Raw genomic sequence first — 15,378 nt, 5'->3', positions numbered from 1 at the left:
AAAGTTTTTTTTATGTGATCAGTAGTTCCACTCATTCTGGTAAGCATTGTTGTTTAATTATATTGGATGAAATGATTACTGTTATCTGTTTTTAAATATCTTTATTGTAATAAAATCTCTTATAACAATAAAGCAATTACAGTTACAGCAGAATGTTCTGCTGTTGATTGTTGATCAAATTTCCATTTTGATTTCTAACCATAAATAAATTGTGAAAATATAATAATTGGTTGCCATATTGATTTGTATTCTGAGAACAGTTTCTGTTTCTAAAAGAAGCTTGGGAAGAGTATCAAGAAATCCTGTCTCAAATATGCAGTATTAGATCAAAATAACCATCTCAGTAATGAAGTGGTGGGGGTAGAAAAGTTTTGTTACATCAAATATGCATTTTTTTTTTTAAATTAAACTTAATTTTGTTTTTTCTGGTGCAGAAAAAATGTGGCCCTTTCTTGCACCATATAACTAATACTGATCCCACTATTTCTTTGATATAATTAAATTTTTCTAGGTTCCCCCCCTTCCCATTGCTAAGATGGTTGTGTCAGCCCAATATTCGGTATTTGAGACAAGATTTCTAAGAATGCTTCCCAGGCTTCCATCAAAAAATAACACTAGCAAAAAAAATAAAATAATAATAATAAATAAATGAACTGCACCTTCAGTGACATAGTTACCAATCCAGCTGTCCTTTGAATTTTTGAAATTGTGATATTGTACTTGGAACACTGCATCCAAATGTAGTGTTCCAAGTACAATCTCACAATTTTTGTGTTTTAGGTACATCAGTGACTTAAGGCCATATTGCACAATTGTGTATTATGTCTCTGCAAGTGTGTTCATAGGCTGATTTTCATCTTGTGCAGGCTGAAAAGTGCATAATAATTTGTGGAAGAAACTATACTCCCTCCAAAGATTACTCCAAATACAGGAATCAAACCTAGGCCTCTTAAAATGAGTGACGAGTGATGAAACCACTCTACTATCACAGAGGACAGTTTCACAATTCTCTTATGCAGTGAAATTATATCCTTCCTAGAGCCGTGCCGAGGGTGAGGCAAACAAGGCTCTTGCCTCAGGTTAAAAGCTGAAAGGGGTGCCAAAAGAAAGATTAACTAATTGCCAAAGTTGCCAATACTAACATTAGGGCACAATTTTTCATTTTTGCCTCAGGTACTAAAATGGCTCGGCATGGCCCTGATCCTTCCTATCTCTACAATCAATTATTCAATAAATCATCAACAGGATATGGTTGGTCCTCCTTGACACCTGTCTGCACTGCACAGAGAACCTGATGTCTCCTGGAATGTAGCTCCAGATTTCTTTATCTCTAGGAACAGTTTTTAACAAAGATGTAGAATAAATTTGCAAAAATATAGGATTGAACTCGTTCAAAACCACTATACTATCACAGAGGACAGTCTTGCAATGTCTTATACAGTGGAATTATAGCAGTCCTGTCTTTACAAGCAACTGTTCAATAAATTGGAATCTTTAGGAATTAAGTTTTAAGAAAAATAATGGAACTGACAGATGGAAGCAAATGAAAAGTCCATATTGCAAATGAAGAAATAAAGAAAAAATCTTTGGGTAACAAATATCTAGTCAAAGATAAGTGAAGCAAATATAAAATGGTAAAGGGAAAATAGTTAAACAGATATTCAAAGCAAAAATGAATGGTACTAGGCCTGGAGGTAGACTACGAAGGAAGTTGGACCAATAGTATCAAGCAAGCAGTAGAGAGAAAACTTAGTCTGAGCTAAAGATCTTACAGGAAGGACTTAAAATCTAACAGGAAATAGGATGTATAGAAGAAAAAAATGAACGAAAGGTTGATAGGCCAGAAGGACTATCATATATTTTAGATATTGCCCTTTCAATTATTGGTAAATGAGCACTATAAAAAATATTTAAAAATAAAGTTGAAAAAATAAAACACAACTAAAAATAGCATATTTTTATTGTAAAATTTATGTAATGCAAATATGGATGCAAAATACTTTTCTACCTCAACATTGTGAAGCTTATAATCTCTCTCTCTTTCTCTCTCTCTCTCTCTCTCTCTCTGTTTGAAGTGATATATATACACACTGATATATATATATATATATATATATATAAAGTGCATCGCCTACTAGGAATTTCACATTTCTGATCCTTTTTCACAATGGTATGTTACATTAATGACTAGCATCACAAATAGAAATATAAACAAAAGATATTTATTAATAGTTAAGCAAAGCTAAGTAATATTTGATAGGTGCTCTCAAAATATTCCAAAATGAGCATTTGCAACCTTTATACAACAGTTTGGTAAACACACAATTATGGCTGAAATGTTATCAGAAGCCCTCAATTTGCTTCACTTTATCATTTTAAAATGGAAAACAAAATGAAAAGTTCACCAGGTTCAAACCGATATTTAGTTGAACCACCTCTGGCCCTGATGACAGCAGCACACCATCAAGGCATTGACAAAATCAATTTCTGAAGATAATCAACTGATAGTTTGTGGTTCCAAACATGAATTATGGCTTCCTGAAGTGCATAAATGGTCTTTGGTGCACAAATTTCTGGCAACTGTAGATTCCACACGATGGCAACAGTTCTCTATAGGATTCAGGTCTGTGCTGTTTCCTGGCCAGCTAAGAGTTGTAATGGAAGATTCTTCCCACCATTTTTTCACCTGTAACAAATGTAAACACATTACTGTCAAACCTCTAATGCAGAAATGAAGCTAAAGTAATTCAGAAGTGCCTGCTTACACTTTTCGCCTGATGACAAGGAGCAGAGTCATCCTGAAAGATGCAGTTACTTGGCTGGTTGAAATGGTCTCTAATGGTTGGCAGCAGTTTGCTTTCCAATATAGCCAGGTATCCATTGGCATTTACTGAATCTTTTATAAATTGCAGGTGACCTACTCCACAATAGGGAATAGTAGGCTGGTAGGGAATTCACTGTAGACACCATACAGTCTTGATGGTATTCTTCACATCTACGGCGAATTGTTTGTCACCCATCAGAGCCTGCAAGTTGAATTTCTTCTGATTCGAGAAAATAACTGACTTCCACATGCTCCTTACACCAAATTAATTGGGCCTTTTTCATTTTTTGTGTGAAGAGGGGCTTCTTAGGGTGATGGGCTACAAGTCCATTTTTGAAGAGTTGTCTTCTGACTTACTGCACTTGCTACCACTCCTGTATATTCTTTCCCATTCTCTTTTCAGGTCTGACGAAGAAGCTTTACAGTTTTTAATGCATAAGTGCTTCAAAACGCAGTCCTGTTTTGGCATCATACCTGTTACGAAAGCAAAAACCCTTCCCTTTACCCCTGATGGTAGTTACCTCTTTGAGTAAATCCCACTTCAGAACACTGTGATCACTGCCACCTAGTGGTTCCTTTATCTGCAGATTCTTAATGCATGAAGAATCACTACTGATAATCAGATCAAGAGTATTACTCCCTCTAGTTGCCTCCCGAACATGCTGATGTAGAAAACAATCATCCAATAAATCCACAAAAGCCTTGCTAGTGTGTGAGTGACCAACCCAAAAATTCCAGTCAATATCTGGAAAATTAAAATCCCCCATTATAAGACTCTCTGATTTACTGGCCCACTCTATTTCCCTGTACAGTTTCTTATTATTATACTCATCAGAGTCATTAGGCCTATAACACACTCCTACTCTCAATTTTGATCTCCCAATGCTTATGTCACACCAAACTGACTCGACACTGCACTGTCCAGCGATGTCGACTAACTTCACTTCCTTGGATTTTATGTGTTTCTTAACTAATAGCATAACCACCTCCTCCCTTCCTGTCCTTTCTTTATACATTGTACTCCACAAATTCCAGTTCTGCATTACTTATATCTGTGTGACACCACGTTTCTGATATCCCAACAATATCTGCCTTTGATGCTTTGAGCAATACCTCAAATTCATCAAATTTATTTATCAAACACCTAGCATTGGTGTACACGCAAGTATACATGCACCTGTTACTATTCTTAGCTATCCTAACACAACCCATGTGTTTACTTGCTTGTACCCCAATGACTCCCAGCAGTCTCTGAAATATCCTGCATCTTGTTTTCTAGGCTGCTGCTCATTCCAATAGAACAAATGCAAGAATCACTTTCACCTCTGCCAGTGGCTACTGTTAATCTATTAGTCCTTGTATCCCCCCCAAGCTAGCAGTTTTCCGACCCACCTAACACTGCCTCGATAGCATCAGCAAATATTCTTGCACCCTTTCTATTTAAGTGTATCCCATCCCTGTAGAAGCAGTCTCTCCTGTTAACAAATACAGACCAGACTGAAAAAAATTCTACCCCTTGAACCTTGCACAATCTTTCCAGGGCCGAATTGATCAACAAGGCTCTCATCATATACTCCCTCCTATCGTGTCTGGTCAGAATTGCAGACACTTTCAAATTCAACCCTAATTCATGGCTTTTTTTCAACAGTGACCTGTACTTGTTAAGTAATTCTGCCGGTCTCCTACTCTTAATATCATTAGTGCCAATGTGTACAACTATATCACCTTTTGTGCCCTTAAAAGATTATATCCGCTCTACAATGTCATCAACCTTTGCCCCTGGCAGACATACCCTGGTCCTGTTCCATCAATTCTTTTTACAAAGCATGTTCCCCGTTTCCCTGACAATAGAGTCACCAACAACTACTAGTTCCTGTGGGACCAGTGCATTCTGCCTTGGGGGTTGCTGCTGTGTTGCGTGATGACCAAGTGCAAGCTCTGGCATTGATGTGCGCAGCTGAGAGTTTGATGGGCCCCTCAATTTAGATCCTTCGAGGGCATCTACCCTATCCTTCAAGCTCTCGTATAGGCCAATAACAATGCTGAGTTGTCGCCTGATTTCCTTACACTCCTTACATCACACACACACACACACACACACACACACACACACACACACACACACACACACACACACACACACACACACACACACACACACACACACACACAAAGACATCCCCCATGGCAATATCATGTCCCATATCCGATTGCTCTACAAACATCAAGCAAGCAGTGCATTTTAGAAGGCTGTGATTCAGAGGGCAACTGCACCTCAGTTCTCCCCTGAGCCACAGCACTCCCATTAGCTTGAGCCTTTTGCTTTGCTGCTCTGGTCTGAGTCATCATTTCGATTTAATTTCAATAAAATTTCAATTTCAGTACAAAATTATAACCCTAAACTTGTATCCCAACACAGTTATAATGCTATATATATTTTCAGTATCGAGTATTATCTATGAGTTTCGTTTATAAAACTTCCGTATCAAGTTATGTATTAATTAATTATGTTACATATGTAATCTATGTCGTTATATGTATTTAGTTAAAAAGTACTATTTAATTGACAATGAAGTTTAACAAGATTAATAGATTTTACTGATTAATTGACAATATTATATTATATACTATACTATACTAAGCTTACCATATAACAATGGCGGCAAATTATGAACGGTAAATCTAGACACTAGAAGAAGTATTAATTAACTTCTAAATCTCGCTGTTCAATTCAGAATAAACTAAGGATCCTGACTAGGTCTATAATCGACTAACAGAAAATAATTTAATATAACAGTTGGTCAATAAAGCGGCTAAATATGGCTAAAAAATTCTCGTTCAGCGGAGCTGCAACTTGTAACACATGGATACCCTTACCGATACTAAGTAATACCTACAAAATCCCTATCTGAGTTAAACTTTAAACTAAGTATCGTAACTAGGAATATAAAGCTACTCTAGAAAATAAGTTAATATGCCAATTTAAGCTAATAAAACAACTTCTCTATTTCAGGAGCAGTAAAAACTTCACCTGCACAAGGCTACTCTCATTCTCCCAAAAATTGGGAGATATTACATCATTACCTACACGTGTTAGTCTTACCTGATGCAATATGTAAGAAATATTGCCATATACTTATGCTATTTGGATGACAATTACAATTTTAAGGGGTGATGCACTTTCTTTGAACACCAGTGTGTATATATATATATATATATACTGGTACTGTAACATTCTCTTGTTTTATAGCCTACAGGAAAGAATACCAGAAGCTTGCCATATCTATTAGAGACTTAGGAGAAGCTTTTGAAATGGAATCATCTCCATGTATGTATGCATGTGGTGTGCGTATTCCACTTTTCTTCCTAAAATCTAATTTTTATGGATTTTATTTCATCATATATATGAGTATATAAAAAACAATATATGTGTGACTCATATATATGAGTATATATATAAAAATTAAAAATTAATGTTATCTAAATTTAGTTCATCAATAATAATTAAACTGAATAACAGATGTATTGTTAATGCCATTGAAAAGCAGTTAAGCATTACTTGTTTATATGTTTATACATTTTGATACACACACAAATGTTTGTATAATAACTGCTAAATATCTAATACAGTAACTAACTTGTCAAAGTTAGTTACTGTATTAATCTCATTCTTCTTTTACATAAAGAAGAATGAGATCTCAAATACATAAAAGTTATTTGTGTATAAAGGTTGTTTTGCATAGGTAGGTAATTTTGAATGGTTACTAAAGGCTGCCGTAGCCTAGTGGTCAGGTGTGCGGGTGCATAAGTACACGTGCCTTGAGTGATCGGGGTTCAAGCCCGTGACTGCTGAATATGGTGCTGTTTCTTGTATTCTGTCTATCTTGTGAACCCCTCTGACTGTTTGGTCATCCTGGAGTATAAACAGAAAATTTATTTATTTTTATATGTGGTTAGAGCATTCCATGAAATAGAAACATGTGTGGATTTTGAATAATTTTGATTATTGATAACTAGGTATAAAATGATTTGATTTTGATTAATAACTAGATATTTTTACATAAATGAAAATACCTAGTTATTAATCAAATATTTCATATAGTTTTCACATAAACGAAAATACCTAGTTATTAATCAAATATTTCATATAGTTTTCACATAAATGAAAATACCTAGTTATTAATCCCTAAATTTAGAACATTTATTGTAAGCAAAATTATTCTCTAATTTACGACTCTAAATCAACACATCTACAGAAATCACTCAAAATTTGAATGAACACAGAAGTGAAATGCTCTGTACTTTTTCCCTTTCGCAAAATGAAAATAATAATAATAATTGTTATTAGGCCTTGTATCATTGAATTCATATGATACTTCTTTATTTTTCACTTCTTTGAAGTAGAACACTTTATTTTAGATATACTGAAAGGAGAGTGTAAAAAAAAAAAACTTAAAAAACTTTATAGGTACAGTGTAACATAAAATTAAATTTTATAGCTTAATTAATTTTTTGCGGTCTGAAGTTCCTTCTTTCAAGAAATTTCCAAGTTTTAAAGCTACCCTGTCTGCATCTTTCTTAGTTTTGTTTCTAAAATATTAAAACTGTATATGTCTATCCCTAGACATGATCTCTCAACAGTAAATATTGGCTTTTTCTATCAAATGTATCAATTACCTGCATATAAGAGAATAAGAATGATGATATTGGGTTTCTGTTCATTTCACAATATGCAAAACTTTATTATCATAAATATATGATAATCTTAAGAAAAGCATCTTTTATAAATTTTGAACAATTACCATATTTCCCCATGTATAAGACACACCTTAATTTTGGGGCCCAAAATTTGAAAAAAAATGTATTACATAAAGTTATTGAACTCAAGTTTGGTGCATGTACGCATGCTTAGTCCATTCTGTTTCATGAACCTGAAGCACCAATTGTGTCCTCCTTTGAAATCTGTAACTTCTTTTTCATCAGCAGTTCTTCTTGCCTCATGCTGAACCATCTTTGTGGACACAGGAATTCCAATTGCCCTTTGCTCTTCAATCCATATCTTCAATTCCCTCTCTAAATCAGGCCATTTTGCTGACTTGCCTCTCATGGCCTTCTTCTGCCATGGCATTTTCAGTAGGGTTTCTTCTTCCCGTAGCCAGTCTCGGATTGTTTTCTCAGTTGGAGGAGGACCAAACTTACATTCAGCAGCACGATTTCCATTCACTTTTGCAAACTGGATCACTTTTAACTTGAATTCAGCACTGTACGAAAATCTTTTCTGAGCCATTTCTGGGCAGAACGTGGCAAAATATAACCTAACATACTGGTAACAAGTGCGAAACAATGAGTGCAAAGACAACAAGTGCAAAAAAAGCGGGAAATTCAAGTAAAAAAAATCTACAACCACTGTATAAGACGCACCCAGTTTTTAGACCCCAAATTTTTCGAAAAAAGGTGTGCCTTATACATGGGGAAATACGGTACTTATTCTTTCATTATTGTTTTAAAACTTTGTGGTGAAGTATTTTTACAGTGCTTCTCACTGAGTAGGCCACACAAAATGTAAGCGGCTTTCTTGAAAACAAATAGAGATAGGCATGCACATTTATTGGGGATCCTTAGACATAAGCTGGCTGCACAATTTAATTTCTAAGTTTCACATTGGTTGAAACTTAGAAATTAAAATAAATAGTAGCCATAAATATTTTTTTCGTATTTTTCCAGTGAAAAAAATTTATTTTGGAAATATTCATCTGCTGCTGCTTTTATTGCCTTCTAAAGGGTGGTATGTGAAAATTGGTATATACAAAATCATTTAGGTTACAAAATTTCTAAAAGAATAACTATGGCCATTGCATTTTTATGTTAATCAGTTAGGAGTTGCATTAATCAGAAAGAAAAAAAAAAATTCAGTGAGGAAAATATTCAAAACCATACACACACACTATAAAGCATTTTAAAATGAGGCAGTTCTACACTCCATACCCACTTATTTATTTTAGAGTTTCTTGCCTCTAACACTAATGGGTTAAACTATGATATGCCATGCATTTTTTATTTTCCCTTACATTGAACTGCAGATTGCTACTTATGTAAAGTTTAATAGGAAATTTAATTTTCTATTTAAATTGCAGATTCCCCAAAATTAACTACTGCAATAAGATGTACTGCAGATACATATGATGAAATTGGGAAGTTATATGGAGACCAAGTATGTAAATGTTTTCTGCTTTCGCTTATTCAAAATGAGTTTCATAATTTATTTTAGAAAGAATAAAATATAGAAAATAAAATAAAGTTCTTATAAGCTTGTGGGAGACACAATGCAATATCAGTTCCTTATTCCAGGTACAAAAAAAAAAAACAGCTTTTGTTTTTTTGTTAATATTAGCATTAACAAGGGCACATGATGCAAGAAAGCAAGCTTATATAGCATCAGCCAACCCCCCCCCCCAATTTTCACCCACCCCCTCGCTCCAAATGTTTGTCAAGTTCTGCCTTGAATCTATTTATGCTATCAACTTCTACAACAACAGATGGAAGTTTATTCCAGCAATCAAACACACGCTGGCTAAAGGCAATCTTTCGCACATCTATCCTACAACCATCTTTCCTCAATTTGAATTTATGCCCTCTCAGGCGATTATTCTGAGCAAGAGGAAGAATCTCATCAGCATTGAGCATGCTCAAACCATTCAAGGCTTTATACACCTCAATCAGATCACCTCGCAGGTGCCTAGTCTCCAGACACTGTAATTTGCAAAACTTAATCCTTTCTTCATAAGAACAACCCTTTGTTCTGTTCCCTAATCTTGTTGCCCTTCTCTGTACTCGTTCCAGCAGATCTACATCCTTCTTAAAATGAGACCTCCAGACCTGTATACAGTACTCAAGGTGTGGCCTGACCATTGCCTTATACAAGGGGATAATCAGCTCCTTATCCCTGCTAGAAAAATTCCTGTATATCATTGACAAGACACCATGAGCTACTCTTGCAGACCATCTGCACTGCTCAGAAAACTTCATATCTGCCTTCACAATTACCCATAGGTCCTTTTCAATCTCTGCCACTGTCAGTGTGGTACCACAGAATTGATACATTACTCTGATATTACTGTTTCCTATATGCAGCACTTTACATCTGTCAATGTTAAACTTCATTTGCCACCTCTCAGCCCATCTGCTCAACTTTTCTAGATCCTGTAGCAGTAGTGTACTGTCATTAGTGTTATTAAAAACCCTGCCAATCTTTGTATCATCTGCAAACTTAGACATTAAGCCTGAAATACCATCATCAATATCATTTATAAATACAGAAAACAACAATGGACCCAACACTGAACCCTGAGGGACTCCACTAATAACATTACTCCACGAAGAGCAGTGTCCATTGATTACCACTCTCTGTCTTCTCCCACTCAACCATCCCTATATCCATAGCAGCAATTTGCCTCCAATGCCACACTGCTCCAATTTGTGCAGCATTCTTCCATGTGCAACAGTATCAAAGGCCTTTCTAAGATCCAAATATATGATATCAAAGTTATTCCCTGCATCTAGCTCTTTTGTGACTGAATCATAGTATCCAATCAAATTGGTCAGGCAAGACTTCTCCTTAACAAACCCATGCTGTGTCTGAGCTGTAACTGAAGTCTTATCTAGATGATCCTGCAATGCTTCTTTAACCAGTGCCTCCATTAATTTCCCTGGAACAGAAGTTAAACTAACAGGTCTGTAATTACCTGTGTCTCCCTTTGATCTTCCTTTGTGGATTGGGGTCACATTTGCACATCTTCAGTCCCTGGGTACCTCCCCTGAGTCCAAGGAAGCTCTCATAATTATGGCTAAGGGTTGCTTACTTCCTTTGCCACCTCCTTTAATATAACTGGATAGATTCCATCCACCCCAGGTGCCTTTCTTATGTTTATCTTCAACAATTTATCCTCCACTTTACTCTCAGTTATTACAAGATTATCTATCTTACTACCATAGTTGAATACACCTCTGGCATTCCCCTCTCTGAATAACTCCTCATGTGTGAATGTAGATGCAAAATATTCATTTAGTTTGTTAGCTACCTGAGCAGAATCATCAACAGTTGAAGCATCAATATCAAGTGGACCAATCTGATTCATCCCCTTCCTTCTAGAGTTTACATAAGTAAAGAACTCTTTGCTGTTTTTCTTTGCATCCTTTGCCAAAGATTTCTTGTAATCTGCCTTCGCCTGCTTAACCTCCTTTGTAACTTTGTTACAGACCAGCTTATATCTATCATAGGTCTCCATGTTACCCATTAATTTATATGTATCCCATGAATTTTTATTCTCTGTCACATGTCTCATTAGTTCATCTGACATCCATTTAGGCCTAAATCTTGAACAATATTTCTTTGTTGGTATGAGAAGCCTAGTAGCTTCCAAGATTAATTCTTTAAATGCTTCCCATTTTGAATTTGCTGTTGGTAACATCATCAGTTGGTCCCACCATATAGAATTTAAATATTGTCTCAGACCACCATAGTCATCTTTAAGAAAGCAAAATCCGTTCCCTTTTCCCCTGATGGTAGTTACCTCTTTGAGTAAATCCCACTTCATCACACTGTGATCACTGCCATCTAGTTGTTGCTTTATCTGCAGATTCTTGATGCATGAAGAATCACTACTGATAATCAGATCAAGAGAATTATTTCCTCTAGTTGCCTCTCGAACATGCTGCTGTAGAAACAACCATCCAATAAATCCACAAGAGCCTTGCTAGTGTGTGAGTGACCAACCCACAAATTCCAGTTAATCTCTGGGAAATTATAATCCCCCATTATAAGATACTGTGATTTACTAGCCCACTATATTTCTCTGTGCAATTGCTCATTATACTCATCAGATTCATTTGGCCTATAACATATGCCTACTCTCATTTTTCCTTTCCCAGTGCTTATGTCACACCAGACAGACTCAACATTGCGTTGTCCACCAACATCAATCTAAGGATGCACTTCCTTAGATTTTATGTGTTTCTTAACTAACACCATAACCCCTCCTCCCTTTCTGTCCTGTCTATCCTTTCTGTACACATTGTACTCCCCAAATTTCAGTTCTGCACTGCTTATGTTCGTGTGACACCATGTCTCTGATATCCCAACAATATCTGCCTTTGATGTCTTGACTAGCACTTCAAGCTCATTGAATTTATTAACTATACTCCTAGCATTGGTGTACATGCAAGTATACATGAACCTGTTTCTACTCTTAGTTATCCTAATACAGCCCATGTATTTACTTGTTCCACTATGACTCCAGGCAGTCCTAGAAATTCCCATTGCCTTGTTTTCCAGGCTGCTGCTCAATTGCATTTCAATAGAAGCAGTGCAAGAATCACTTTCACCTCTGCCGGAGGCTATTGTTAATCTGTTAGTCCGTGTATCCCCCCCCAAGCTAGCAGTTTTCCGACCCACCTAACTCTGCCTTGATAGCATCAGAAAATATTCTTGCACCCTTTCTATTTAAGTGTATCCCATCTCTGTAGAAGCAGCCTCTCCTATTAACAAGCACAGACCAGGCTGAGAAAAATTCTACCCCTTGAGCCTTGCACAATCTCTCCAGGCAGGGCCGAATTGATCAACAAGGCTCTCATCATATACTCTCTCTCCTATCGTGTCTGGGCAGAATTGCAGACACTTTCAAATTCAATCCTAATTCACGGCTTTTTTTCAGCATTGACTTGTACTTGTTAAGTAATTCCGCTGGTCCTTTACTCTTAATATCATTAGTGCCAATGTGTACAAGAATACTGGCACCTCCGTAGCCAGGTGGGCAGGAGCAGCAGTGCGTAGCACACGCTTCTTGATTAGACTGGGGTTCGAGCCCGTGATCAACCAAATACGGAGGATGTGGAAAGGTTAGGGAATGACCACCGCATATCCCTGGAGAAATATGGCCTTAGTTGCTAATACTCCTGAAAACCAAAATAACAACAACAACAATATCACCCTTTGTGCCTTTAAAATATGAAAATGTATGCAGTTTAACTTGTTAACAATATGTGCTTATTGTTAACAAATTAAGAAAAAAATATTGATCATGACCTTGATAAACCATGCATTTGATTATGTGTCAGGCTTCTTTTAATGTTGGTTAACTTTTTTGCCTTGACAGTATCATCGTTTATTTTATTCTATTTTTTTTTTTTTTTTTTATTTCTTAGAAGTTAGTGGATAATTGGATTTCAGTTCTCCATAAAAGGCAGACAATACAGATTATAGTATTTATTTGTATTTATAAAGTAAATATAATCATGGGTCCACATTGCATGAATACCTCCTTCCTTCACTTTGTACAATTCTTTTCATGAAAACAGCAGTCAAGTGTCAGACTATTTTCCAGCTTTTTATGACTGTTCTTATTTTAAAAAATATAAAATTAAGTTATATACTATACACAGATAAATTTATCTTGTAGATAAGTTTATATGATACTGTACGTATAAATCATGCATTGCCCTTGAATAAGTTGATTAATTTCCTTTTTAAGTGATTATATTTTCCTGTATTGTATACAAATTGTGAATTTCCTGCGATTTTGTGAATTTCCAGAGATTGTGAATAAATTATATTTTTGGTTATCAGGCATCCCCCTCCCCATCATTAGCACAGATAATCAAGGTTCTACAAGCATATTCTTTTCTTCATCTCTATAGTGTTTTCTGCATTCTTTGGCTTCATAATGCAGAAAACACTTGCTGTATACTCTGTGACAGTAGCGGCTTTACCACTTGTCACTCATTTGGATAGATCAGGGTTTGAGTCCTGTCAGTGACTGTTGGAATTTCAAAATGCCTCTTCAATTGAATTTGTTGATAGTCAATCACAGGCAGAGGGATTAGACTGGGGTTCGAGCCTGTCACCACCGAATACGGAGGATGCGGAAAGGTCAGGAAATGATCACCACATATTCCCGGAGCAATATGGTCTTAGTTGCTAATGCTCCTAAAAACCAAACAACAACAGGCAGAGGCATTTAGGTTCCCCCCCCCCCCTTGTGACTTATTTTGGATTTTGCAGCCTGTGCAACATGCAAATTGGCCCATGAACACAAACCTATTTAGATATTATACACAGTGGCATGATACAATATGGTCTAAGTTGCTGCACGTAAAACCCAACAGCACAATGCTATTCAAGCAATACATATGAAAGAAACATACTCCATTCTACACCGGAGATTAAAGAGGAGAGGCATCGTGTTAATTTAAAATCTTGTTAATTTATTTTAATGCAGATACATATCATGATATCTGAATATAAATGTAATATAGTTGAATGATGCTGATAATAAGTTAAATAAGTTAATAGGGTTGAAATTGAAAGTGTCTGCACTTCTGCCCAGACACGATAGGAGGGAGTATATGATGAGAGCCCTGTCAATCAATTCGGCCCTGGAAAGATTGTGCAGGGCTCAAGGAGTAGAATTTTTTTCAGCCTGGTCTGTACTTGTTAACAGGAGAGACTGCTTCTACAGGGATGGGATACACTTAAATAGAAAGGGTGCAAGAATGTTTGCTGATGCTATCGAGGCAATGTTAGGTGGGTCGGAAAACTGCTAGATTGGGGGGATACAAGGACTAATAGATTAACAGTAGCCACTGGCAGAGGTGAAAGTGATTCTTGCACTGCTTCTATTGGAATGAGCCGCAGCCTGGAAAATAAGATGCAGGATATTTCAGAGACTGCAGGGAATCATTGGGGTACAAGTAAACACATGGGTTGTGTTAGGGTAGCTAAGAAAAAGAACAGGTGCATGTATACTTGTGTGTACACCAATGCTAGGAGTTTAGTAAATAAATTTGATGAATTTGAGGTATTGCTCAAAACATCAAAGGCAGATATTGTGGGGATTTCAGAGACGTGGTGTCACACAGATATAAGAAATGCAGAACTGGAATTTGGGGAGTACAATGTCTACAGAAAGGATAGACAGGATAGGAAGGGAGGAGGGGTTATGCTATTAGTTAAAAAACACATAAAATCCAAGGAAGTGAAGCCAGTCGACATCGCTGGACAGTGCAGTGTCGAGTCAGTTTGGTGTGACATAAGCATTGGGAGATCAAAATTGAGAGTAGGAGTGTGCTATAGGCCTAATGACTCTGATGAGTATAATAAGAAACTGTTCGGAGAAATAGAGTGGGCCAGTAAATCAGAGAGTCTTATAATGGGGGATTTTAATTTCCCAGATATTGACTGGAATTTGGGGGCTGGTCACTCACACAGTAGCAAGGCTTTTGTGGATTTATTGGATGATTGTTTTCTACATCAGCATGTTCGGGAGGCAACTAGAGGGAGTAATACTCTTGATTTGATTATCAGTAGTGATTCTTCATGCATTAAGAATCTGCAGATAAATGAACCACTTGGTGGCAGTGATCACAGTGTGCTGAAGTGGGAGTTACTCAAAGAGGTAACTACCATTAGGGGTAAAGGGAAGGGGTATTGCTTTCGTAAAGGCGACTACAATGGACTGAGACAGTATTTAAATTCTATACAGTGGGATCAACTGATGATA

At 36.5% G+C, this 15,378-nt stretch overlaps 1 protein-coding gene across 1 annotated transcript in view; it reads left to right on the top strand.

Moving 5' to 3' along the window:
• LOC150075451 (sorting nexin-33-like) overlaps positions 1 to 15,378 on the top strand; it is a 95,792-nt gene that overhangs the window by 53,012 nt on the left and 27,402 nt on the right. The window contains exons 13-14 of the mRNA XM_090388273.1: positions 6,075 to 6,152; positions 8,959 to 9,035. Coding sequence (XP_090244399.1) covers positions 6,075 to 6,152; positions 8,959 to 9,035 — 155 coding nt within the window. The remainder of the gene's footprint in view (positions 1 to 6,074; positions 6,153 to 8,958; positions 9,036 to 15,378) is intronic.

Source organism: Mastigoproctus giganteus, chromosome 14 (assembly GCF_048544385.1).
Source record: "Mastigoproctus giganteus isolate SK-2022 chromosome 14, ASM4854438v1, whole genome shotgun sequence".
Taxonomy (NCBI): domain Eukaryota; kingdom Metazoa; phylum Arthropoda; class Arachnida; order Uropygi; family Thelyphonidae; genus Mastigoproctus; species Mastigoproctus giganteus.
The sequence above is the reverse complement of the archived record's forward strand: the minus strand, read 5'-3'. Positions and strand labels throughout refer to the sequence as shown.